The 10,869-nt window shown below is 37.9% G+C and overlaps 1 protein-coding gene across 1 annotated transcript in view; it reads left to right on the top strand.

The window, feature by feature from the left end:
* The first annotated feature begins 1,655 nt into the window (after positions 1-1,655).
* The window catches only part of tns3.2 (tensin 3, tandem duplicate 2), a 55,320-nt gene continuing 46,106 nt past the window's right edge, over positions 1,656-10,869 (top strand). Inside the window, exons 1-5 of the mRNA XM_073476744.1 lie at positions 1,656-1,736; positions 6,927-7,101; positions 8,701-8,751; positions 8,832-8,954; positions 9,037-9,101. Coding sequence (XP_073332845.1) covers positions 6,952-7,101; positions 8,701-8,751; positions 8,832-8,954; positions 9,037-9,101 — 389 coding nt within the window. The 5' untranslated portion in view covers positions 1,656-1,736; positions 6,927-6,951. The remainder of the gene's footprint in view (positions 1,737-6,926; positions 7,102-8,700; positions 8,752-8,831; positions 8,955-9,036; positions 9,102-10,869) is intronic.

Genomic DNA, 10,869 nt, shown 5'->3' with positions numbered 1-10,869 from the left:
GCCTAAGAGGTTTTTGTTTCAATTACAGAACGCACAAAGTCCGATCTTAAATGAGCCGTGAAGGCAACATAAACGGCAGACTGTCTTATCAGCACAGATTATTGTAACCCGTCCTCTGGCGGCACCTAGTGGAAAAGAGGCTGTATCACCATGAAGGCCAGTAATTTAAGAAGCAATTTATTATTATTATTATTATATATATTATTATAAGTCAGTGCAACAGTTATTCAGAGCCTTCATTTAGAAAGCAAAAGTAGCAAAAGGACAATAGAAAGACACTTGTAAGCACTTTATATAATTATAACCATCATTAATAAATGAGAAAGTTATAGTCAGTCAGTCAGTTAGTTAGTCAGTTAGTTAGTTAGTTAGGTAGTTAGTGGCAATTAGTGGCTTAACACATATTTATTTACACGAAAATCTTCCAGATCACTACTTTAGTTAATTGTTTTTTCACTTAACAAAATGAAATGTTTTATAAACCATTTGTAAAGCCATAGAACAGGTTTATCAGTAACACCTTTGTAAAATGTATCCAAATAATGTTTATAGAACTACACAGTGTTTATCAACCATTTACAAACACCAGTTGCAGCTTTTATTATCTATCATTTTATTATTTTTATTTGCGCAATGCGCACACATAAGATTACATATAATCAGATGATGTAAAGAAAAGAGATGTGTCAGGAGAGGTCATAAAACCATCAGGCTTATACAAAGGACCTCCTCTCCCAAGAAGAAAAAAAAACCCAAAACAATAAAAAATAACAAAATTTGGGGAAATACAAGAAAACTTAGAAAACAATGGGAAAATAAAACAAAAAGCATGTTGTTATGTTAACAGTGAAATAACTATCAACTAAATTGTATATAACTTTAAATTGAGCATTTATTAATGCTGTTTGTCATAAAGTGTGACCAGATTCTCCATCAGTATGCTACAAGTCCTGCATTTAAAGTGTTACTTGAGTAAAGGTCAAATTTAAGTATCAAAATCAGAAAAGTATTCATTATGCAACAGAATGGCCTCTGTCAGTGTTATATCATTATATTTTAATTACTTATTAGCCTATTTAACCATGTTACTCGCAGTTTAATGTAATATTGGGTCATATTGAAGAATTGCAGTGCTTTATTTTGAGGTTTAATCTGGAACAACTACTCATATTTTATACACATAAAAAGAACAACATTTCCCATGCAGTGTGGTAGAAAATGCTAATACTTAAATGCAATTACCTCGAGTAAATTCAGTATAAGTAAATGTGTTTAGCTACATTCCACCACTGTAATAAAATCATTCATTCATATGACTCAGAGGAGCAGTACACTGGCTTATCAGGTGAAGGTTTATCATCTAAAACACATGAATCTGTGTCCTCATTTTTCATCATTTTTCATAACATCTGTGTTTCTGTCTCTGGAACACACACAGTTTAATCAGCTGCTGTGTGCTCTGATAGTGTTTTGAAGACTAAGTTATCATCAGTATGTTTTAAGTGTCTCAGCCTTTTACTTTCACATGCACACCAGGGTGGAGAGCCGTCACTTTACAGTCTACCAGAGGGCAAAGTGCAAGCTGCATTGTGACACTTTATCATGCTTTCTCTCCCTCTCTCACTCTCTCTCTCCTCCCTCCCTTCGGCCGAGTCTCCACCTTGTTTTCTGTTGCAGACTTTCACTCATCAGACTGTAATTTTCACTTCTTCTTGTTTGTCTCAACACCAGCAAAGGTAAGTCCCAGTTCTGTTCTCTAAAATGTTTGAGTTACAGTAAAGTTTTGAGGCTTCTCACTCTCTGAGCATGCAGTTCAATGTTCATTCATGGAGGACAAACTCCTCATACTGTTTCTCTTTCCTTGAACGTTAACAGCTCCTAACGCTGGTCCAACTTTTAGTGCCGACCACCACTTTGAGTAAACAAAGGAGCATGTGATGGATGGTAGATGTCGGGGGGATTAACAGCGAGAAGTGTCTCCCCCCTGCAGATGCACTGAGAGGGGGGAGATTAGCCTACTGACACATTAAGACACTGAACTCCAGGGGATGCATTTCCCCGGGGATTCAGTCCATTTGAAGAGGTCATTTAATCCTGCATCAAGCCTTAAAAGCTCCTTGGGACAAGTAAAACCCCTGCCAGTGGGGGGTGTGGTGATTACACTCATTACCAATGCAAATGACCATCCTTGATTAGAGTGACGTGAATTTGATACTAATTAGACAGAGCACTAATTGATTGAGATATTCTTGATGCAAGCAGGATAAAATGAAATTACCTCACCCTGCTGGAGGATTTAATTCAATGTGTTTAGGATAAAACAAGATTGTGTGACTCAATAAAGAGTCTCTGTGGGGATCAGGTGGAGTGAAGGGAGATTAGTTTACAGCTCTAATAAAAAGCTTTCAGGGAGAAGAAGAGGAGCTAAATGGAGAGCACAGGGTGAAGGAGTTGCTATAAATTTCACTTCTGGTGTTTTCCACAAACACTTTTGATTCTAAATAATCTGTCACTTTAATCAAAGCGTGTCCGATGGCTCTATTCATGCTGCATTTAAAAAAGCAGAGGATGTTTTTCACCGCCAACTTGTGCCAAGGAGAGAACAGAAAGAAATAAAGATGGCTAATCCATTTCAGAATGCCTTCCTTTAAAATGGGAAATAGACTATAATTAGATGTGGCCAGTTCGAGCTCAAGGACTTTGCTAAGCAGCTCTCCCTATAGCAACTCGTGTGCCTGCATGTGTGTGTGTGTGTGTGTGTGTGTGTACGTGTGGTTTGGTCACACACTTCCGTTTGTTTTGGTTCCTTAGACGGAGCACCGACAAATTTAGATTGCAGCCGTCTAAAAATGCTGAAAAAACATGCCAGAAATACATAATTGGAGAGTAGTCGCTCATTAAGATTTTTCGCCCAACCCAGCAGCAGACACGCTCACAAACACAAACTGCATGTTTGTATTGAAACAGGACATTTTTCACACATGTGCCAAAACAGATTTGATACAGCCAGGTGGAAGTTACTGACGTATAGCTCATGGCACACATTTGTCCTAATTCATGCTCAACTAAAGGGACTGTACAGCTAGTAAGGTCAGCAGCATGATGACTGAGTTTCCTGGGTGGTTCAGGGGAGATTCCTGGTCTCAGTTCTCAGTAGCGGTGCTTCTGGCTTGTGCCCCATCGAGCTCTGGTGGGAAGCCAATGAGGGATCAGGTCTTGTCATAGCACTAGTGAGTCACTAGGTTGGTATATTTCACTTCCTTTTTCTCCATAAACTGAAAGAAAAAAAGGGAAATTATACAAAAAAGTGCACAATGATTACAGTATATTCTGGTTACAGTATACATACTGTATGTGTAACTTGTGTATTTGTACTCCCAAAATGTACTATATACTGATTTCATGATCAGCAAATAAAAGAAAAGCAAGTTACGTTAAAATTACCATTAGGAACTTAATTAAACACACACACACACACACACACACACACACACACACACACACACACACACACACACACACACACACACTTCAGAGGACATTACATTGATGTAGATTCATTTCCTGGAGACTTACCCTGACCCTGACCCTATTGGTAGTGTGATGACACTGACCAGCCACAGACTTACAGTTGCCTTTTTGTATTTCTAGTACCTCTGACGTGACCTTTACTTCAGTCTACAGCCTGAAATATAAATATAACAGTTTACGTTATCGGGGACATGTGTTTCGTCCCCAAAAGGAAGGAGACACCACACACCTGTCCACCTGTTGAGTTCATGTGGGGTAGCATATCACCAGAACAGGCTAACCGCTAACTGCTGATAACTGTTTTGTGTTGTTAGCTAGTAAGCTCAGTTACCTTACAGCTATTGGTCCTATCACAGTTACTACATCTATTTTGAACAGACTGGGGGTTTAACAACATTAAAATGAAAAAAAAAAAAACTATTGTGAAGCTTATCCATATGGGAAATTAGATCTAACGATTAGATAAAGTTGGAGCGCTGGGGAGTGTTGGTGTTGTTTACACTGCCAGCACAGGAGCTTGTCTTTGACATAATATCAAAAATGTTATTTCATTCTGAATGCTCTGAACTCAAATTCTTACATATTGCACCATTAAAACTTATTTAAAGATTATATTACACCCAATATCCACCCAACATCACTATTCCTTTTAATACACCATTATATTCCCATACATAATCTACATAATACAATTACAAATAAAAATAAGTACTAATATTGATGGAGAGAACTTCACCATGCTAGACTGCAATAAAAGGAACATTTTGATTGGTTTGAATGAAACTTAAAGCTCAACTTTGAATACTTTAATTGTATTCTGACACTTTGACTCTGATCTTTTCTTTGGAATTGGAAATCAATAAGTCATCAGACCTCATGATCCTGTTAGAATGATGCCATGTTTTAATTTGAGCAACTTTGCATCCTTTATTATTCTTTACAGGACACACATATTAAAGAATACAAGTAATCAAATGATGCTGATTGTGAACTGAGAGGCAAAATGTCTTTAAGACCATATAGCTGTTCTGTGACTCCCATTACTTAAATGTCTGAGAATCCTCATTGATACATCCTGTATTGTTGTGTTCTGATAAATTATAAATTATATAAAAATATAAATTATAAAGTGTAAACCTGTGTCAGTATTAAAGCTGAAGCACAGCGTCTCATCTTCCTCCACGCTGCACTGGTTTCCAGTAGGTTATTCTTGTATGTTGCTCTGGTGAAAATGGTTTTATCACTGTTTACTCTGCTGTGGTCATATGGTCAGGGTGAAGGCAAGGTTAACCACAGCTCCCCTGACTGTTGGTCTCGCTCCCATAGACATGCACTAACATGCATGTAATTGCTCTGGTCCATATGCTAACATATAGAGGCCACATATACCACAGAATTACAAGCTCCATGGTTTACAGAAGCATCACATTCTGTTGGTCGTTCAGGACTTGAGTCATAAGGTCAGCTTTCTACGGGTACTCTAAATATGTAGTTTCATATACCCCACTGTTTTTGACAGTTTGCTTTAACTTTTTTAATTTACTCAAACAAAATGATTGGGGCGCAGAACACAGTTCAGCAGCATGCTCATATCAGGACAGAACTGACAATGAAATTTGTAAAGTTTGACTTGTTGACTTGAGTTTGAGAAAATGTTTCTCTACTTATTTCTGCTAATGCTATCTGTCCTTTACTAAGGCTACCTTTTCAAAGTAGCCTTATCTCTCTGTCAGCGTCCTCTGAATGTAGTCACACAATAATACCAACCTCCAGCAAGCAGCCGGTTAGCTTAGCTTGGCACAAAGACTGGAATCAGGGGGAACACAATCTGCTTATTAGCACCTTTAAAGCTCACCAATGGACACCTCATATTCCTTTTGTTTAATACACACAAAAACCAAAGTGTAAAAATAAGCTGGGCTGTATTGTGCAGGATTATGTCAGGAATCTTTTCATATGTCATATTTATATCTTCTCATCTAACTTGCTGCCAGTAAGAGCAAAAGGGTATTTCCCTTAATGTCTAAAACTATCCCTTTGCCCTCAAGACTGTAGCCTGATTTTCTGTCACCTCCAACACAATCACAGTAACTTTACCATTAATTCTATCTGCTAGCATGGTAGCTAATCAGTTCAAACAAGAAAAAACAAAATGACTCTTAACTGAGGTGACATCTTTATCCAGGTCATTAACACTGCTTCATGTTTAACTTGATGAAATAATCAATTATGAGGTCTTAAAATCTCCAGTTGAGCACAATTCCATTTTCTTTTCCAGCTCCTTTAACTTAATCATATAGTGATGATAATCTTACAGCTAAATCAGGAGGCTATCAGAACTTGACTGGCTCCCTTGGTTTTGTAGTTGGAACCAAATTATGGACTGACTTTGGAGAATAAACCTTTTCCTTTTTCTAGTTATAGGACCATTCAAGCATGAAACAAAATGTAAACCAATGTTGTAAAAGTCATACTTGATTAAAAGTAAAGATTTTGTGCCTGAAAGTGAACATCACCTGTAAAAATAGTACTTGAGTATGAGTCTCAAAGTAAATGTAAATTATACATATATTTACATGTACTGTATGTATACACTGTATACTCTGGCCTGGCCGATAATAGTATCCAATATTCAGCATTTTTCTGATAATTGGAATCAGTGGCTTTTCTTTGAGCCATGTCCAGATACATTTATTTAAAAATGTACCACTTAAGCTGTGATGCAGCACGCAATCTGCAAAGTAACTTGTACCCAAAGGTATCACATAGATGTAGTGGACTAAAAAGTGCAACATTTGCCTCCAAAATGCAGCACAGTAGAATATAAATAGCAGAAAATGGAAACTCGCAAGTAAAATACAAGTACCTCAAAATTGTACTTAAGTACAGTACTTGAGTAAATGTACTCCATTCCATGACTGAAATGATGCTTTTCAAGATGTTATAGTTGTGTGAATTAAAAAAAAAAAATCAGACCTTTAGAACTCTCAGGTCATGGTGTTCCATCCTTATCGGACTCTGTGTCAGTTCATGGATTTGTACTGATGAGTAATGAGGTAACGATTTTCTGTTTCTGGGCAGCATCATTCTTCTCTGACTCATCATCATCTCCTCCAGTCACAAGCTCAGTGAGGGATTCCAGTGAGTCAGCTTTTGGTCCAGTTCCTCATTATCTGACCCTGACCCCACTTTGTTTTAGCTTCACGTCCAGTAAAAGGATTTGAGGATTAATAAGGCTGACTGGGTTTGAACTCACATATCTCTGGAGGCCCAGCTGATACGACACAAACTCAGATAAACGCTCTGTAAACATCTGCTGACCTGCAGAGAAAATTCTCACTTCCCTGAATTTTCCATAAATTTCATTCTCACACTCTACGTTTCACTTCCTGTAGGGTGCCCATGTGACTGACATCAGTCATGGAGGAGCCGCAGCGAATTGATCTGACCTACATCACTGAACGCATCATTACCATATTCTGCCCTCCTGAATGTCCCGAGGAGATCTACCTGCAGAACCTGCGGGAGATTCTTCTCCTGCTGCAGTCCAAGCATGGACACAACTACATGGTGAGACGGCTGGAACAGACAAGAAGTCAGATACCAAGTGACAGAAGAAATACCACAGTGTAGAAATAATCTGCTACAAGTTAAAGTCATGCATTCAAAATTTCACTAGAGTGGAAGTACAAACATATTTACAAAGTACCAAAATGTGAGTCCTTATTATGCAGAATGACCCATTTCAGAATAATATCTAGCGTGTGTGTAAGCATCAGTTTAATATTGCAGCTGGTGAATGTGGCACTGAGTTTTGCTACTTTATATACTGATATATATACTGGTTGTATCTTTGATAATACAAAATACATTATTTGTTGATTTTATTTGTAGTAAATGAAACTGAACTGGCAAAGTAAAAAGTAATAATGTCTTTAGTTATATTATTATCAGTTATATTCAATATATTCAATAATGTTCCTCTGAAGTGTAGTGGTGTAAGTTTAAAGCAACTTAATGTAATAAGTAAAGTACAAATACCTCAAGATTGTACGATAATACTATGCTTGAGTAAATATACTTAGCTACTTTTCACCACTGGGAAAAGAGCTAAATATGAGAGTTCCTGTTTGTTTGTTTAAGATTTACAGTTCAATGATAATATGCCAAAATAACAGAGAGGTAACAAATGAAAATATTCTAAATATTATTTAGACAAAATGTGTTGAGTGTCAAAATCTTAGCAGATATATTTCAATGATGTTAAAAACAGAGAGATTTTTAATCACACTTCACTGTACATCATACATTTGTCTGTTTATTTGTATAATTTGATAAACACGTTGAAACTTGAAGATTGTTACATGTTCTCAATTCGTCACAACAACTTTTACCTGTTCAGATAAGTCTCATTGTGAATGACATCTCTTTTTCAAGAGAGACATGAGTAAATGTAAAAAGTAATGTGTTGTCAACAAGAGAACTAATGAGATACAATGGAGAACAATGGAATTAATCAAAACACGGACACATGATACACAACAGAACATGAAATAAATGAATATATAAAGAAAACAATTTAGATTAAAATGCTGAGATGAGAAGAGTGATCCTAAAATAATCTGGATTACAAATTTCCCTCCACTATCTGTCTCATACATTCATTCTTCTCCTTCACTTCTTAAACTACACATTCCTCTAAAGTCACAGTGGCCATCTCTCATTTTAAACATCATTTTGGTTACGTTAATGTCAAGACGAGTTTAATTCCACAAGCCCAAAATCACATATTTGTCTCGCTTTACAATTTGCTCAGCATCAGACGCTCTGTCATTACATCCTTGAATCGGATGAGGAAAAACTCCACAAAAATCCTTCCTTAACGAGACATTTATTTTGAAAGTGATGATTTGTACAGATTTAAAACCTCCTCAGATTTAAACTTTTACAGCCTTAAATTTTATAAGAAATAGGTATGTTGGTCTCCAGCTTAAATTACAAAACCAGTTAGTGTTTGGAAGTATGAAAATCAGATTTGTATTGTTATTGTTGCAGAGTATTTCCTCACATTACCACAAAATAAGTCAGATACAGAGCTCAAAGTGATCACATACATACTTTTACTGATACTTTGATATCATTTCATGAAAACAATTCTTTCTTCTTCAGCTCATCAACCTCTCACAGAAGAATGACACTGTCACCAGAATGAACCACAAGGTAACACTTCAGAGCAGCAGTCTGAGAGGTTAAATATCTCAGTATAATGTGTGTCACAGTGCGTGTGGTCTCTCTGTCAGGTGTTGGACACAGGCTGGGTGGATCTCTTGGCTCCTGACCTGAATCAGATCTTCAGCGTGTGCACAACAATGGAGAACTGGCTGCAAGCACACCCGAAACACGTCCTTGTGTTACACTGCAGGGTAAACATGTTCTTTAAATGGATCTATGTACTGTAGGAACATGTAAGTTTATTGATCCTGACTCGGTGGTTGTTCTCCACAGGGAGGTAAAGGTGGACTCGGAGTTCTGGTGGCCTCTTACATCCACTTCAGCAACATGTCAGCCAGGTAACACTGACGCCATGTGAGTTTGAGCTTGTTCAAACTGTATCGGAGTAGTGGACGTAAAGAAGCATTCAACTTCAACTTCATTATTATTTGCATATCAAAGGAAATTTGGTGACAATCCAAAACAACAATCCTCAGACAATCAAGAGTCAACAGCACAACATGCTAGCTTGGTCACAATGACAATGCTAACACGCTGATGTTGAGCAGATAATGTTCACCATGATGAAGATCTTAGTTTAGCATGTTAGCGTTCTAACATCTGCTAATTTGCAGTAAACACAGTAGAGTTGAGGCTGATGGGAATGACATTGGTTTTGAAGGTAATCGGTCAGAAGTTTTGGACAAATTCAAAGGCTTCGTCTGTGATCCAGTCACCAGGAAGGTCGCTAATGTGTTCATGTTAAAACCTTACATATTTTTATGTTCAGTTTGCATTTTTAATGTTGCGACACTGTGCTTATGGTCTGGTTGGGTTTAGGCACAAAAACACTTGATTACAGTGAAGAAAACCTAAATGGTAAATGGACTATACTGTACTTATATGGCGCCTTTCTAGTCCTAGTGACCACTCAAAGCACTTTACAACACAAGTCAGCATTCACCCATTCACTGACAGAGGCTACCATGCAAGGTGCCCCCTGCTCATCAGGTGCGGTAACCACATGCAGACTGCAGGGGCCTGGAATGGAACCACTGACCTGCTGATTGGTGGGCGACTGCTCTATCTCCTGAGCCACAGCTGCCCCGAAAACATCATGTGTGGGCTTCAAATACCTGGTTCTATCACCGCAAACACGGCTGGAAAATGTCCTGACGTATCTATAGAAACTTTCCACATGGACACGGATCCATTTTAGGTTTTGTTCCATCTAACAACAAACCTTCCTGCATCTAGAAGAAACTAATGGCTCTAAACATCGTTACTTTCTGGAATTAATAAGTCTTTTGTCTTCATTCACACATAATCAGAACTCCACGTTACAGTACAAGGAAGTGTGAAATCATGACATTTATTGGCCATGTTTGCAGATCAAAGAGCGCTGACAGAACAATAGACAGAGTGAACACAGGCTGATCTACTGTTGGACTGCAGCAGGCAAAGGGCAGGACGGCTGATTGAAGAGACTTTGAACTACAATGTTTGATTTTCGGGCAGGGATCCTGTTGCTGTTGGACACCAGTGAAATTATCTACTCTTAATTTACCTGAATGTCAGAGTCTGGACCGGGAAGACACAGAATACTGTTAAATTCAGACACAAGATATTTTTAAATGAAACATTACAGTTTGCAGTTTATGTGGCAACATTTCTTCTATCTTATGGTCTGAATATGAGCTATTAAAAGCACATCCTCATTTACACATCGTCTAATAATGGGGTGAAGGGAAAGGCCAGTCTGAGGCAAGTCGCTAAAAGTGCAGAAAAAAGAGGAAGATGAGGTTGATTTCTACACTTTGTGTGTGCACGTGTGTGTGTGCACGTTGAACATGGCTGACTCAGAGAGTCTTGCAAAATACCTGATTGTGACCATTGTCCCTCTGAGAATTATCTGTGTTGTTGTGAGTGAGTGAGTGCAGGTATGCAAAGCTTTGTGAACGAGTGCCAGGCTTACATAACTGGTTTTTAAAGGGTCAGTTCACCCAAGTTACAAAGGAAACTATATTTACTTAGTCGTGTCTAGTCATGCAGATATTTTGTGTTTATTTTTCCAGTTTTTCTTTTGAGATTCTGTCTCTGAGATTTCTGCTGCCGCCCCCACAAAAT

This window comes from Pagrus major, chromosome 11 (genome assembly GCF_040436345.1).
Source record: "Pagrus major chromosome 11, Pma_NU_1.0".
Classification (NCBI taxonomy): Eukaryota; Metazoa; Chordata; class Actinopteri; order Spariformes; family Sparidae; genus Pagrus; species Pagrus major.
This window is presented reverse-complemented; position numbering and strand designations above follow the sequence as displayed.